Genomic DNA, 17,567 nt, shown 5'->3' with positions numbered 1-17,567 from the left:
CTATTGTCTTCCACTGATAAATAGGATCTATCCACTACCAGTCTTAATTACTCTAGTTTTATCTGTCTTGAAATTAGGTGGGAGTTCTCCAACTTCGTTCTTTTTTCAAAAATGTTTTGGCTGTTCTGGTTGCCCCTTTCCATATAAGTTTTATCATCAGCTTGTTGATTTCTATAAAAATTCCTGCTGGGATTTTGACTGAAGTTGTGTTGAATCTATAGATCAATGTGGAGACAATTGACATCTTAATAATATAGAATCTTCTAATCCATGAAACATGGGCTATCTTCTTTTTTTTTAGGTTCTTTGATTTTTTTTTATCAGATTTTTACTTTTCAGCACAGATCTTACATATCTTTGTTAGATTTCATGTTTTCTGAAATCTGTAAGTGGTGATTTAAAAATTTCAGTTTCTAAACATTCATTGCTACTACGTAGAAGTACAGTCAACTTTTGCATACTAATTTTGCTAAATTCACTTATTCTAGTAGTTTTGAGATTCTTTGATTTTTCTATGTAGGCATTCATATCATCAAGTAGTCTTATTTATTTATTTCCAATCTGTGGGCCTTTTTCCCACCTGCCTTATTGCACAGTGAGCTACATTGTTGAATAAGAATGCCTTGCTCCCAGTCTTAAAGGAAAGCATTCTTCACTATGTGTATGTTAGCTGTAGGCTTTTTTTGTAAATGGTCTTTATCAGGTTTAGTGTTAGTTCTCTGAAGACTTTATTTTTTTGTTTATTGAATCATATGTGGCTGAATTTTACCAGATATGTTTTTCTGCACCTTTTGGGTAAAAAAATTTCTGAGATAAAATTCACATAACCATAATATTTACCCTCTTAAATAAGCATATAGTGGCCGGGCGCGGTGGCTCACGCCTGTAATCCCAGCACTTTGGGAGGCCAAGGCGGGTGGATCACCTGAGGTCAGGAGTTGGAGACTAGCTTGACCAATGTGGTGAAACCCCATCACTACTAAAAATACAAAATTAGCCAGGCTTGGTGGCGCATGCCTGTAATCCCAGCTACTCGGGAGACTGAGACATGAGAATTGCTTGAACCAGGAGGCAGAGGGTGCAGTGAGCTGAGATCGCACCACTGCACTCTAGCCTGGGCAACAGAGTGAGACTCCGTCTCAAGAAACAAACAAGAAAATATATAATTTAGCAGTTTTACCTATATCCACAGTCATTTTCTGCAACTTTTGAGATGATCATTTAGCTTTTCTTATTTGTATGCTGATACAGTGAACTATGTTTTTTTTAAAACATTGGGTCAACTTTTATTCCCAGGATAAACCCTACTTGGTCATGATGTATTCTTTTTATAATATTATGACCAGATTTCATATGCCAGTATGATAGATGACAGTTTTATAAAGTCCCTGTGACCTTATAATAAACATAACCCTAAATATACTTGTTTTCTTATTGCTTTTGAATAGAAACTGAGTGTCTTAAATGCTGTCACAAAATTTGCCATTTAGAAGGAAATTTTTAATTAAAAAAATACCTTATAGCTTTCAACTCATAAAATCACATGGATTAAAAAAAAAAGCTCACCTTTGGTATACAGATAATGACAAAATGTGCATTCAAGAAGCCCTAACAAGAAAAGCCTTAAGTAATTTACATGATGAAAATAACTCCAATAGAAAGGGATTTTTAGTTGATTGCCTTCCCTTCTGCTTTGGGTAGCCACACCAGAATTCCTATATAAAATGCTTACGAGATACAACATGATCAAAGTTATGGCCGGAGGTCCTGCTGTGAAGCTTCATTTACATAACAAGTATTCATTTTCTTAACTATTTGTGTTACAGAACAATAAAAATAGATAACTTTTCTAAAATTATTTTTATTCACATTTTACATAAGATTGAAAAAATGTCAGTTGTCCACTACCAGAAAATGGGGAACTAATCACTCTGTTTGCTTTTGTACCTGTAACATTAAGGTTCTGTTTCCCAGACCCCAGAGATAAGACCTACAGGTTGTGTTTAGTGCTTCAGAAAAAAGGAAACTAAGAAAGATAGCTATCATAAGAACATTTCACATTAAAAGACAGAGTAGATTGATTTTCTAGGTATTTTTGATTTTGTTTTTGAGACAAGGTCTCACTCTGATTGCCAGGCTGGAGTGCAGTGGTGTAATTTTGACTCACTACAGCCTCAACCTCTGCAGGCTCAGGCGATCCTCCCACCTCAACCTTCAAAGTAGCGAGGACTGCAGGTGTGCGCCACCACACGCAGTTAATTTTTTTATATTTTTAGTAGAGACAGGGTTTCACCATGTAGCCTGGGCTGGTCTAGAACTCCTGGACTCAAGTGATTCACCCGCCTTGACCTCCCAAAGTGCTGGAATTACAGGCGTGAGCCACCATGCCCGGCTGAGTTTCTGCTCTTAAAAGAAACAGTGGGGAAAAAAAGAGAAGACATATTCTCATTTCAAAGCAATTTATGTTAGTAATAACTGAGCAAAATGATAGAATTTTTTAGTTGTGTGTTTTCAGAAGTAATGTCAAATTTACTTCAGATAATTTAAAAGGTTTTTTGCATATTAAATGGTTAATAAAGTGGTGTTATTATACTAAAGAAAAAATGCAAAACCTTTTTTTTTACAGAATAGTATAAATGTTTATTTTCTGTATGATTTGCTTTGCTGTCCTGTTTTTACAATATAGAAAAGTGTATTCTTTGAATAGCTCTAGTAAATATAAATTTAATCTTTCTACTTTGGGATGTAAATAGAGCTAAAAAATTATATACCCAACCCTCCCCAAATAGTCTTTTAAAATCATTGAATTAATGTGGCTATTCATCTTGTTCAGCAATTTGATGCAAATGCCTGAATACAAAAAGTTATTTAGTAAGTACTACACAGGAAGGAAAAGGCTTAATATTTTAGATAGATTTTTGAAAATCAGAAAAACTAGTAGCATTTGATTGCACCTTGAAATTTTTTTACAAGCAAAACATTCGTAAGCAATGCCATCATACATAATCTACAATTGTAATCAAAATTTCACGAACATTTTCTGCACACTGTATATAAATACACATCACAAAGGTGCAATTAGAATTAACACAGAGTATGTACAAAATGAACAAAGTTTAAGTTTAGACCAAAAACTTATTGCAATCTTTTGAAAAATAACTTGATTATTATTTTACCCTCTTACACTAATTTACATTTATACAAATTTTAATTAAACATACTAGATTGAGGTGCTAAGAATGTTTGAACTATCTACATTTAAAGTTACTGCACTATGATTTTATAAATCCAAATTTAAAAGGAAGATACTTTAGTGAATAACGGAATCCTCTTTTGGATTACTTAATTTCTATTGCCTATATCTTGCGTGTTCATATGAACATATATACACACTTAATACATACAACTATAGAGTCCTTGTAGGAAATGAAATAATCATATACTAATTACTGATGATTAAGGTACCTAACAAAATGCCTGAATTCCAACATGGTTTTTTCTTGTCATAAAATCAAGAGTCCTGTCACAACAGGCTCTTAAATTCATAGAGTTTTTGAATACTGAAAATGATTTAGGTTATTTTAGTAATTATAGGAAAACAGACCTTCCAAATCACTGGCTGAAAATAATGCCATATTAAACTTCCCTTATAAAAAGAAATCCCACCACAATTTTGAAAATTTTGTTAGGAGGCCCATTTCTGTAAATCAAGTAAGAGTTGCGATTTGGTTTGAAACCTCTTAGTTCAAAAGTCTATAAAAAGGGCCGGGCACGGCGGCTTACGCCTGTAATCCCAGCACTTTGGGAGGCCGAGGCGGGCGAATCACGAGGTCAGGAGATCGAGACCATCCTGGCTAACACGGTGAAACCCCGTCTCTACTAAAAATACAAAAAATGAGCTGGGCATGGTGGCATGCACCTGTAGTCCCAGCTACACGGGAGGCTGAGGCAGGAGAATCGCTTGAACCTGGGAGGCAGAGGCGTTGCAGTGAGCTGAGATCTCACCATTGCACTCCAGCCTGGGCTACACAGCGAGACTCCGTCTCAAAAAAAAAAAAAGTCTGTAAAAATAATTGATTGTATAGATGAAAACTTCTCTAAATTCATCTTTTGCAGCTTCCCTATTCTTTGTTTCTCCACCCATGCCAAATTTTAAACTTGATTACTATGTGAGGTTCTATATTATCACTACATAATGTTTACTTCCATTTATATCCACCTATCATTTTAATAGTACCCAGTAATCACTTTGACAATTTATTACTTCAAATACATACCACCTCTTTGAAAGAAAATGGAGACAGCCCAGAGCATCTGTTAGCCTTTCCTTATTATAGAAACACATTGCCCATCCTCTGAGATTTACTGTCCTTTAATATTTTATGTTTTTTTAAATAACTTTAAAAAATTTTTAGTGTGCCTGGGGATTGTTTCCCCTTCTGACATTCCCAAAGTGACAACAGGATATTATTCCAGAATCTGCCCTAAAAGGCTGCTTTTTCTTTAAAAGATAGTCCTTTTCTAAATACAAAATGTCATTTGAATGTGTTTCATAAGAATTTGTTTATGTAACATTCTGTCTGCAGATATTCTAGATCAAGTCCCAAAGAATGGGTGCTAACCACTGCTGCTTTGGCTTTTCTATTAACAAAGTCATACAACACCATACATTATAAATTATATGAATTTATAAACATTTTTTGTCAAAGGTATCAGAAAGAGAACATCTAATTCTTAAGAAACCCAAGCAAATTAAAAAATCTATATAATAAAGAAAAATTCAATTTAGAAGGGGCATAAGCAGATTTAACTAAGATTTAAAATGTACTAATTTCCTCATTTAAAATTTCTTCTCCTTCAGTATTATAATTTCAGGTCTTTTAAAACAAGGACTGAATTAAAATACAGTAATTGTTTTTCTTCCAGAAAATCAAGTGTCCCTGCACCTTAAATTTTCTGTACAGTTCCATTTATCAGTCTTTTGTGCAAGAGTTAGCAATTCATGGCACAAGGGTCACTTTTTGCCTTTCCTGCAGAGTTGATGACACTCATCAAACATCGTCCGAATTCCTCAAGTATCATCCGTTCCGCTGCTGCCTTTGATTTTCCCTTCTTGTCTGCCTGCTCTGCCTGGGCAAGGAGGCAATTACATGTGGCTTCAGCTACTTCCTTAGTTACAAATGTAAATGGCAATCTGAAATGATTTTTGAAAGAGAAAGATGATGGTGGTGTTAAATAACAACAAAAGTGGATAACATTCTTTCATCTGGAAATCTCTACTGACACTTTCACAATTCACCAGCAGGATGAGCATCACAATTTACACAGTGAGCACAAGCACATCCTAAAAAGGGCTTTAAAAAGTTAAATTTGTTTTATTCACATATTGTAAGAATATTGTTCAGGAAATTTAACATAAAACACGTTACTTATTACCTAGGCAAGGTTATGTGGTTAACTAAAAGATAATAGTCTACACGAAGACTAGAATTTCTTTAACTAAAATCCTCCTAAATCATGAATGTACGCTCCGTAAGTTCAATTTTTATTTACTGCTGTTGCTCCAGTGCCTAGAATAGTGCATGACATAGAGACGCTACATGAATAGTTGCTGAATGAATGAATAATACTGGGAATTGACAGCACTATCTCTTGGGCAAAATGAAAAATAAAACACTTTACCATAGTCACTGATACTGTTTGTAGAACATTCCAAAATTCTGCATCGTTCTAGCACAACAAAACAAAATGGCGAAACCAAATGTTGTTCTGTACACAGAGTTGCATTCATAAAGACCTGAGCTATTGAGTATTAAATTGGAGCAACCCATCGTGAGGCTTGCTATATTTGCAGCCAACTCAAGTCTTAAAGCCTGTGACAGATTAAGTCAAGCAACATAATCTAAACCACTAACTCAACAACCTGTGAGTAAGCGGTCACTAACAGAAGTATACTAAATAATGAAGTCTGAAATTAAAGCTCACTATGGCAAGAGAGGGTAATTGAGAATTCAGGCTGCCATGCAGCTGTATAGGAATCTTTAACATACAAACAAGCACTTTAAACTAGAAAATATTAATTTAAGGTTTTGGTCACTTGAAACAAGCTTGTTAACATGCTAGCATAACTTTTTTTATACAAGTTTTTAAATATGTAATTTTGATTATAATTATAATTTTATAATTTTGTTTTCCTATCGTTAACATCTTCCCAATTTTAAAAATTAATTATAAATATTTTACTGTAGCAATATCTTTAATCTCCATGTGGAGATTAGATTCAATACTCTAAAGACCAGAAAGAATCCCAGGTTATAAGTCTCATTAAGGTGCCTGACCACTTCCACTTTATTCAGTCAAAAACCATTTGCTGTTTACATTCCAGTCAAGAGTTCTTTAGAACTAATATCTTAAGGCCAGGCACGGTAGCTCATGCCTGTAATCCCAGCACTTTGGGAGGCTGAGATGGGCAGATCACCTGAGGTCAGGCATTCAAGACCAGGCTGGCCAACATAGTGAGACCTCATCTCTACTAAAAATACATAAATTTAGCTGGGCGTGGTGGTGTATGCCTGTAATCCCAGCTACTTAGGAGGCTGAGGCAGGAGAATTGCTTAAACCCAGGAGGCGGAGATTGCAGTGAGCTGAGATCATGACACTGCACACCAGCCTGGGCAACAGAGTGAGACTCTATCTCAAAAAGAAAACAAAACAAAAAACCAAAACTAATATCTTAAATATTTTGTACAAAAAAGCCTTATTTTTATAAGCACTGGATCTCATTTTCAGTTTAGGCATTTTATTTTTGAGACGGAGTTTGCTCTTGTTGCCCAAGCTGGAGTGCAATTGTGTGATCTCGGCTCACTGCAACCTCTGCCTCCCAGGCTCAAGCGATTCTCCTGCGTCAGCCTCCCAAGTAGCTGGGATTACAGGCGCACACCACCATGCCCGGCTAATTTTTTGTATTTTTAGTAGAGATGGGGTTTCACCATGTTGGCCAGGCTAGTCTCAAACTCCTGACCTCAGGTGATCTGCCCACCTTGGCCTCCCAAAGTGCTGGGATTATAGGCGTGAGCCACTGTGCCTGGCCTACTTAGGCATTTTAAATAATATGCCATTTGCAAGGCTCATTCCATTTAATAATTCCTCAGATTAACCTCTAACAAACTTTATAATACCAGTCCAGTCCAGTCCAAATCACAAACTATGTTTTATCAGGTCTTGACAAACACTGGAGATACTATAGACATGCCTTATTCCTCACAGCCACCTGGTATAGGCTATTTTAAGGATAAGAAAACTGAGGCTCAAAGAGATTCACAAACTACTAAGTAGCACAGATAGTATAAACTCAAGTCTACCTGACTTTAGAGGTCAAGCTTTTCTACTCCAGAGCTCAGCAGATGAAAGAGATAACAATACGGAGCTGCACTATTACAGTGTGATGGGTGGTCCAGTAGGATGGGAAAAGTGCTCCAAGAAATGGAAAAGGCAAGAGAAGGTAGGAAAATGCAAAAACATAATTACACGTTCAGCGAGACATATGAACATCTGGTTTTCTTTGGGGTTCCTCAAATTACATAGTTACCTCATCTTAGTAGACAGAAATTAAGCACAGTGGACTAAATCATTACTGTGCATTTTTGAACTGCACAATAATCTGACAGTGGTTTCTGTTACCTTTAAATTCCTTTACAAGTAACTAAAGATGGAAAGAAAACACAAAAATCAGGTTTGCAACAACCAAAAATATAAACTCAACTTTGCCCCCTGAAAAGAAACTTTACCAAAAGTGAGTATTTGGGAAATACTATAAAAAGATTAAAATACTGACTTACTTTCCGCCTCCACTATTTAAAGCTGGTGTTGGCCTAGTAAGCAAGTCTGAAATTTGAGAGGATAACTTCGTCTTGGCTGCTGTTTGTTGCTGTACCCTTACTTCAGCTGCATCTGCCAAATGCATCAATGTCTTCCTTTCCGGGCTTTCTTCAAAATTCTTACAGCCAATACATTTGCATATTGAGGAACACATTATTTTTGCCTAAAAGATTTACGTAAGAAAAGTTTCCAAATCAAAACCAAAATACATTACTATAAGTAGATGCCACAATCAAGTCAACAGCTAATAGCATTACCTGGTCAACTGATAATAAGATTAGATGGAAGTATCTCTGGCTGACAAACAGTAACTACACATGTGGCTAGCTAGGTTAGGTATTCTTAAGTCTGACAGTGGCTGTACAACGTTTGTGGCTGTGTCCTTCCATGTCAGTTTTCCCCCACTATGAATATAGATTTTCTTCAGATATGAGTTACACATGTTTTTCATAAACATGAATGATATCCTAAAATATCAAAAATAAATGTCATCCAGAATCCAGCCACCTCAATCAAATCATCATTAACATATAGATGACCTCCCATTTATGCATATGTATACAATTTCACATTAAAGGGATTTCATAGATGCCATTTTTATTATTCTATTATGCTATTTTTAATCTGAAGAGGGAGTTCGGGAGGGACTTCAGATTCCCCAAACCCTTCAATAACCCATATGAAACTAGTGTGTATTTTACATTTCATATAAATATATATTTTCATGTAAAAATATGTCAAATGTAAGTATATATAAAATCCTAGACCTTATGTATATACAAATATAGAACTTTCATTTTTTAGTTTTTCAAAATCATATTATCTGCTTTTCTGCATCTTGCTTTTCTTACAACTCATGGAATCCCTCCAAAGTCATCTGGCATAGCTTGAATTCATTCTATTTAACAGCTAGGTGTAAATCCCTGGTATGATGTGTCAATTTTATTGGGCATTCATTTCCCTATTGATGGGTGTTTATTTTTGTTTCCAGTTCTTGGGTACCACAAATGATGCATAAAAAGACTTTTTTGTTATACATTATGCCTTTTTATTTCTCTGAGTTAGATTTCTAGAATTGAGCTCACTGGTTAACAGGTCTGTGTATTTTAATTTTTTTTTTTTTTTTTTTTTGAGACGGAGTCTCGCTCTGTCTCCCAGGCTGGAGTGCAGTGGCGCGATCTCAGCTCACTGCAAGCTCCGCCTCCTAGGTTCACGCCATTCTCTTGCCTCAGCCTCCCGAGTAGCTGGGACTACAGGCACCCGCCACCACTCCCGGCTAATTTTTTTTGTATTTTTAGTAGAGACGGGGTTTCACCATGTTAGCCAGGATGGTCCCAACCTCCTGACCTCGTGATTCACCCGCCTCGGCCTCCCAAAGTGCTGGGATTACAGATGTGAGCCACCGCGCCTGGCCTGTGTATTTGAATTTTAAGAGATGTAGCCAGATTGCTTTTTCAAAAGGCTGTAATACCTCACATCTCATCAGCAATGTGTAAAGGAAGGCTTTCCCACATTCCCTCCAACAATGAATATTATAATTCCTTTTAACATTTTATGCCAGGCGCGGTGGCTCACGCCTGAAATCCCAGCACTTTGGGAGGCCGAGGTGGGAGGATCACCTGAGGTCCGGAGTTCAAGACCAGCCTGACCAACATGGAGAAACCCCGTCTCTCTTTAAAAAAAAAAAAAAAAAAAAATTAGCCAGGCATGGTGGCACATGCCTGTAAATCTCAGCTACTCGGGAGGCTGAGGCAGGAGAATCGCTTGAACCCGGGAGGCGGAGGTTGCAGTGAGCCGCGATCACGCCATTGCACTCCAGCCTAGGCAATAAGAATGAAACGCCATCTCAAAAAAAAATATATATATATAATCTGATGGTGGGGATGATAAAATGAGATTTCACTGTTCTTTAATGTATATTTCCCTGATTTCTAACGAATTTGAATATGTTTTTGTTAGCTGTGTTTTCTTCAATGAACCCATGTCTATATAAATAAATAAAACTGTCCTTTCTCTCTATAGCACCTAGCAAGATAAACGGGCTGCATTATAAACACATTTACTCTGCTCCTTTCTTATAAGACACCAATAAACTCCACTTACCAAAGGAAAAAATGGATGTAAGTTTGTGTTAACTGGGTTACTGTGAGCCTGAATGGGAATCTAACTAAAGCAATACTTAATAAGCATCTAGTGATGACGAGAGAAAATTCCTGACCTCAGAGTGGGGAAAACATACCAATAATGGTAATTTAGATTTTATATATATATATATATATATATTTGTTTTTTAAAAATTATCTTTATATTTTAAGAACCATAGGAAAGACATTAATAGTGTCTAACCGGAGCTCAGATGGAGAAATTACAATGACATTTAGCTTGGCGAATTTAACTTCCCCTGTACCAAAAAAAAAAAAGATGTGGAGGGGAGGAAAATGGTCACAAGAAAAGACACAGCCATGAAATAAGGTGGGTAGTCATTCATCCAATCAACAAGCCTATAGGCATCGAAAGGACACATGAATGTGTTGTCCAGATGCAAACCAACAGGATTAAAAAGCCAATTCAGCTGAAGAACAAGGTGTCAAAAGAACAGTTCAACACAAAATGTCAGATAAGCCCACAGCTAATTTACAGCCAACTAGCCGCTGCTATTCATAGTTTAGTATATTCTAAGTTTCTCCATTTTTTGGTACATAACTTTTAGAATGATGAATTTGTTACTAGACAGTGTGTCTGTCCTGACAAAATTTCATTAGAATAGGTAGGGCAGGGCTGTCTCTTCTAACACTTTTAAACCAGTCCAGTACCTTTTCTACTTCTATTAATTCACAGGTTGTTAACCAGTTCAATTAAATGGTTAGTTCCTATATGTCTGAATTTCATATGCCCAGCATGTATTGATTTTTCAATGCCATATACATGAAAGGGTCACTTTGCCCTTCTGATCCGACTTTACATAAATTTCCATGTTCTGAAAAGAAGTGTTAATTTTTACATATTCATGACAATTTTTGTATGATATGGCTTCTAAACGCAAGCCGGCTATTTCATCAGGTATTCAAAAGAAGAAAGACTAAAAAAGATTCCAACACTGGATGAAAACTGGCTTGTTGGATTTTGAGATGTTAAGACAGTTTAAAAAATCAACTTGCGACGGTGGCTCATGCCTGTAATCCCAACATTTTGGGAGGCTGATGGGTGGGCGGATCACTTGAGTTTGAGAGCAACCGGGCCAACGTGGTGAAACCCTGTCTCTACTAAAAACAAAAAATACAAAAATTACCTGGGCATGGTGGCAGGTGCCTGTAATCCCACCTACTTGGGAAGCTGAGGCAGGAGAATCGCTTGAACCCAGGAGACAGATATTACAGTGAGCCAAGATCGCACCACTGCACTCCAGCCTGGGCGACAGGGCGAGACTCCGTCTCAAAAACAAAATAACAACAACAACAACAACAAAAAACTTGTCTCTTTATGCAATTTTCATTCATATCATCTGCAGAACTCACAAGATGTTACTCTCCTATTCCCTATTCTACTTTACTTCCTGAGAGGAGTATTTGACTTTGTAAATAAGTAGATTAGGAAAGAATTCATTACACAGAGAATGCAATACACAAAATCTTTCATGTGACACATGCTGTATGGGAGAGGGCACTGAACTGGAGGACATGCTCCTGTGGCAGGGCAAACCTTCAGCAAGTGCAAAGCTGGGCTTTCTGCCAATAAATAAATAAACTAATTAATTAATTAATTCTCTGAGAATAAGAAAGAATGAAAATATATGAGAGTATGAGAAGAGCCAAGAACAGGAATAACTCAACCACCCAAAAGACTGTCAGTAAAGAGTTTCAGGCATACCAAGAAACCAATTACGGTAATCTAGGGTTAATCTCAATCACTAGATTGTTACACATAAGCTTCTAAAATAAAACTATATAGTACTGTGTCTAAAGCAAGAAGGGGAAGATTTATATGGCATTTGTCAGAGCAGAGTTTCAACTACATCTTCCAGAGAAGACGCCTGACCCATAAGTAAAAATAACCAGCTCAGTGGAACAACAAAACAGTGAAAATGGAGACAATTGCCTACCGTGACCAGTAACCTCATCCAGCAGAATGCCAGATCCCCCTTTCCTATTTTTATGCTCACAAAGCAAACTTAACATACTTTGGTTTTCCACAGAGCAGTGTGCTCTTTGAGTGGGCATAACCAGCATTTTGGTCAAGATAATCCTTTAATTTCCAGACTGTACCTTGGGATGCAGGCTATTTTGTATCCATAAATATATATATATATTTTTTATATATATATTTATAATATATATTTATATATTTGAGACAGAGTCTTGCTCTGTTGCCCAAGCTGGAGTGCAGTGCCATGATCTCGGCTCACTGCAATCTCCACCTCCTGGGTTCAAGCGATTCTCGTGCCTCAGCCTCCCGAGTAGCTGGGATTACAGGCACCCGCCACCACACCCGGCTAATTTTTGTATTTTAGTACAGACGGGGTTTCACCATGTTGACTAGGCAGGTCTCGAACTCCTGACCTCAAGTGATCTGCCCGCCTCTGCCTCCCAAAGTGCTGGGATTACAGGTGTGAGCCACCGCACCCGGCCATATATTTCTAAGAAGCCTGTGAAGAACAGTAAGTAGAACTGCACCTCAGGTGAGAGTCACTGCTGGAGAGTTTCCAATCCACTTTGATATTATTTTTATTGAAAATCAATATATTGGTGTTCTGATCTGCATACTTCTGAGCATAATGACCAAGAAGTTATAGTAAATCACCCAGTAAGACCCCAAGCTGTAATAATAAACCCAAGGTATTCCTCCGAAGCCCTGCTACAGAGGCTTGAAGGCCTTCCTCAAACAAGGGCCTTTGCACCAACTGTGCATATTTTCAAATTGCAATAGCAAGGTGATTTCCCAATTTTCAAGTAAATTTTTGTAGTAGGTCCTTTCTAAAACTGTTTTTAAAAGATATTATTTTCCGCACCCAGCATCTCACCTCATAGCATTCACAGTAGTTTTTAAGACATCCTGATCGTTTGCAATTACACCCTTTGCTATGACGTCGATCAGATTCTCCCTCCTTTCCTTTCCCTATCTTAGGCTTAAAGGCTTCTGGATTTCTGTCAAGGCATGCCTAGCAAAACAGATCAAATATCAGTTAGAGTTAAATCACAGTAGATGAAATTTAAACACTGCAAAAGGAATTGATAACGTTTCTTTGCAAGACAATTGAGTTTTATAAAACTGATGAAACTGGATATTTCTGTCAGTTAAATGAAATAAAAAATAATCACCTTTATTGCCTTTTGCCTTTCATTTTCATGTTCCAAATTGTTGTAACAATTAGTACAATTGCAGTTGTTGCAAAATTCACCATTTGCAAAGCAATCACAATACCTGAAAGGTAAAAGTCAGTATAAGGTAAAAAGTCATTATTAAGGAAAACTAATTATCTGATTATGCATACATTGTATATATATTGTACACGTACTACATATGCGGTAAAGCATCTCAGAAATCTACTCAGCTACCCAGTTAAAGAGTTAACAACACATATTGTCAACCACATACTAAGGCTCAAAGTTTAAATCACCAAGTCCTAGAAATGTGGCCTAAAAACTTAGTCCAACCAATAACAGCTGTCACACAAGAGCTGTCACACATATAAATTACATAAATTATATGTCACACATATAATTTTATGTGCCCCCAAAGTAAGGCATTTCAAAATTCTGAAAAAGGAAAAACACTAGCTATACTCTAATAGTTGAACTGGCTCATCTGAGTTATAGTAGTAGTACTTTGGATTCTATGCCCCAATAAGACCAATGCTTTTCATTTAACTATGTCAAGTCTTTTTAATGCTAATAAGCAAATTAACCATTCAGTGACTTTTAAAACTACCTAGAGTATCATCACTTCACTTAGGAGACCAAATACAAAAGTCATAAATAAGATCAAACATTATTATTAAGGGCAGAAGCTATGTCTGTCTCATGCTGCTATGTCCCTAACCCCTACTCCAGTGATTCATGTACGGTAAGGACTCTAAATATTTCTTTCTAGATGAATGAAATAATATTTTTACACTGCCATGTATGTTCAAACATTCATTTGTATGTTTATTTAAATTACTTAGACTTATGAGCTTTGGTCTGCTAAAAATTTTTAGTTAACTCCATTTACTTTTAAGTGCATTTCTAATTACATTAAATGAGCAAACAGTTGCAAAAACACTTACAATTTCAAACACAGTGATTTTGTACAATTACAGGGCTTTCGGGGCCGACTGGCCGACTCTGATGGGATTATGCTGTACAGATAGAAAAAAAGATATACATTTAATCAATTAATAGTAACTAAAATTAATTTAGTTGCTACAACTAATTTAAAATTTAAAAAATCAGACCTAAAACTAATTTAAAATTAGAGAAGTCTCCAATCTATAAATCCCTCCAGAAATAAAGCTTTAACCAATGTTAAATGTGTCCATCTAAAATAAAAAGTTTGCTACGTTGTTCTATTTACATTAGGTTCAAAGGCAAGTTGTAACATGAAAAGAGGTAGAGACAAGTATGGAATAATTTTTTTAAAAGAAGTTATCAATAGCTGCTAAAGAACACTCCACAAACACTGTCCCTTCTAAGAAAACAAAAGTTGAGATTGCCTCAAAACTCTTGGGATTCAATTATAAAAAGCAGTGAGGAAAAGGAGTGTATGGAGGAGGAAATGGAAGTGGGATGTGGACTGATTCCGGGTAATTAAGCACGGCTTCTAAGCTGATATTGCAAAAGCCAGTAATTAATAGATAAACAAATAAACATCAACAAAAAATGAGGACCTAACATAATTTTAAAAATAGTTGGGCAGGTGCAGTGGCTTAAGCCTGGAATCCCAGCACTTTGGGAGACTGAGCCAGGAGGATCACTTGAGCCCAGGAGGTGGAGATTAGCCTGGGCAATATAGTGAGACCACATCTCTACAAAAAAATTTAAAAATTAGGAGAGCATGGTGGCATGTGCATAGAGTTCCAGCTACTCAGGAGGCTGAGGCAGGAGGATTGCTTGAGCCTGGGAGGTTGCAGTGAGCTGAGATCACAGCACTGCACTCCAGCCTGGGCAACAGAGCAAGACCTTGTCTTGAAAAATAAAGATAAAAAATAGTTAGCATCATCATTTTGGAAACATACTCAGAATGAAAGAGAATAATAAAACTAGTGTAGCAAAATTGGTGAATCTGAATAGAGTATTTGGGAATTGACTATTTCTGTAATTTTTCTGTTTGAAATATTTCAACAAGTATTTTAGAGGCATGCTCACATGGCTTTAAGGGGAAAAAAATCAAAGAGGAGGTAGTTTGGAATATATATATTTACTGTTGCATTTAAGCTGATCTAACAACTTATGTACCTATTTTCAAAATACTCACCCATTGAATGGAAGCCGTGCCTGGGTCTGGATACCAGATGTTCCAGTAAAGGTAGAGTTGCTTGCTATTGATACATATGAAGATTGCTGTAGCTACATGTAAAGAAAATTAATTTTAGATCATATTACCAAAAATGGACAATACTGTCAGGTATGATGATCAGTAAGAAATACAAATTCATCCATTAAGATAAGAAAAACACAATGGAGAATATCACACAAACACATACTTCACAGAGTTCTTTTAAAGACTCAAACCAATACTATAGGTGAAAATAATGTGAACATTTTACAGTACTACATAGTACAAATATAAAGAAAGTATTTCACAGAAGAGTTAAGTATGTCGGAATGATAGGAAATGCTAGATGAATGCTCTCAAAGTACTGTAATAACTTGTTTGGGCTAGAAAAATGCAATGTGCCTACTTACAAATAAAATAGGTACTATACTGATCATTTATCACACTACAAATTACAGAGAATGAGAAGTTACATGCACAATAGTTGAGTTTCTATTTTACACCAACTTCTAAACATTAGAAATGCTTATGACAAAAATACTGAACATTATTCTTTTTATCAATAGCCACATAACATGTTCCAAAGTGTATTTCATTAAAAAGTACACGTGTGGGTTTGTTTCCCCGTCTTTCATTCTAAAGATGACCAATAAGAGTAGATAGATCGCTGAAGATATGTCACTTGGAAATGCATCTCACAGTTTATTTTCCAATAAATAAACTTGGGCTTATTTTCCAAGTCAGTGGCATCAAATTTATGTGTGAGGAAGAGCTTTATAACAGCCACAGTCTTTTCTAAATTCATTTGGACTCTGCTGATTTTAACTTCAGTCTGTTTTCTATCATATCGCCACAGGTTTGCGCTCCTGCCAAGCTGCTCTCAGCTCCAAATTGTCTGATTTGTATATCTGACCTGTGTTATATATTTCTAAATGCTAAAGGTACATAGAAATAAACTTAAAGGTTTGGGTTAACATTTTAAGATTTTGGAAAGTGCCACTTCAATACTGAGTTAGATGTGTTTGAGTAGCTTCTGTGATAGCACTAGACATCTTGGATCCCATTATCACTTTTGCAATACAATGACTTCATTTTTTCCACATACCTGAGTAACATACTGAGCTGGAAGCACTGCATAACCCACATTCCCTGTTCCCGGAGCTGGTGCCAGGACAGTGCCTGGTGGCAGGTTAGTGAGGTTGGGCTGGATCTGTGGCAGTGGTGTGGCAGGCATGATAAGCCGTTGCTGTGGCTGGCTAGTAGTTACTATTTGTGAAGTTGGATTGATTGGTTTTGGAACAACCTAAAAAGAAGGGACATATATCAATGACCACAAAATAAATTTTACAGCTGTTCAATTCAGTATAAATCTCTTGCACCTAAATCTTAACTTTCTATTTAAAAAGTAAATCGTCTATTTGGGAAAGACTGAGAAAGAAGTTATGTGATACTTACTTGTTTGACAGCCTGAGCTGAGACAATTGGAACTGACATCCGCACTGGGGTTGTATTAACAACCACTGGCTTTGCTTTTTAAAAAACAAAAGAAGGATGAACAAGTTATTTACAGAAAATAGTATTTAAAACACTTAAGAATACTTAGCTCTCCCAAGTTATTCTCATAAAAGAGCTTAAAGAATTCCATTTGATTCCTAATTTGAGCAATCTTTAATCAGGATAGTTACCTTTCAAAATTGCTTACCCCATCTACCAGAGAACTTACATCTAAGGTGGCTACAGTCTATCCACTTTGTGAGGGAATATTTGTAGGTTCAAGACATTCAAATGAAAATACTTCAATCTGTATTCAGATGATTTATACATTCAGTACTAAATCCAGTCAAATGAAATGTATAAATAAAAGAACTGTCATTCATAAGCTTGAGTAACAACAGCACTCTATACTACTATTTCTCATTGCTCTTTCTATTCAAACCAGAGAATATATCATTCTTGGGTTTTTGTTTTTTTTTGAGACGGAGACTCACTCTGTCTGTCACCCAGGCTGGAGTGTAGTGGTGCAATCTCAGCTCACTGCAACCTCCGCCTCCCAGGTTCAAGCGATTCTTGTGCCTCAGCCTCCCAAGTACCCGAAGTTACAGGTGTGTGCCACCATGCCCAGCTAATTTTTGTATTTTTAGTAGACACTGGGTTCTGCCATGTTGGCCAGGCTGAACCCAATGTCTCGAACTCCCGACCTCAGGTGATCCACCCGCCTT

General features: G+C 36.6%; 1 protein-coding gene across 11 annotated transcripts in view; it reads right to left on the bottom strand.

Annotated features, from left to right (window-relative positions):
• Positions 1-2,613: 2,613 nt before the first annotated feature.
• LIN54 (lin-54 DREAM MuvB core complex component) overlaps positions 2,614-17,567 on the bottom strand; it is an 87,205-nt gene continuing 72,251 nt past the window's right edge. For all 11 annotated transcript variants that reach the window (XM_016951524.4, XM_009447631.5, XM_063808841.1 and 8 more), the window contains 8 exons: positions 16,804-16,877; positions 16,454-16,651; positions 15,328-15,419; positions 14,141-14,212; positions 13,194-13,296; positions 12,896-13,033; positions 7,839-8,041; positions 2,614-5,194 (listed from right to left, as the gene is read on the bottom strand). In XM_016951524.4, coding sequence (XP_016807013.1) covers positions 4,993-5,194; positions 7,839-8,041; positions 12,896-13,033; positions 13,194-13,296; positions 14,141-14,212; positions 15,328-15,419; positions 16,454-16,651; positions 16,804-16,877 — 1,082 coding nt within the window. In that variant the 3' untranslated portion in view covers positions 2,614-4,992. The remainder of the gene's footprint in view (positions 5,195-7,838; positions 8,042-12,895; positions 13,034-13,193; positions 13,297-14,140; positions 14,213-15,327; positions 15,420-16,453; positions 16,652-16,803; positions 16,878-17,567) is intronic.

The sequence above is a fragment of the Pan troglodytes genome, chromosome 3 (assembly GCF_028858775.2).
Source record: "Pan troglodytes isolate AG18354 chromosome 3, NHGRI_mPanTro3-v2.0_pri, whole genome shotgun sequence".
Lineage (NCBI taxonomy): Eukaryota > Metazoa > Chordata > Mammalia > Primates > Hominidae > Pan > Pan troglodytes.
The sequence above is the reverse complement of the archived record's forward strand: the minus strand, read 5'-3'. Positions and strand labels throughout refer to the sequence as shown.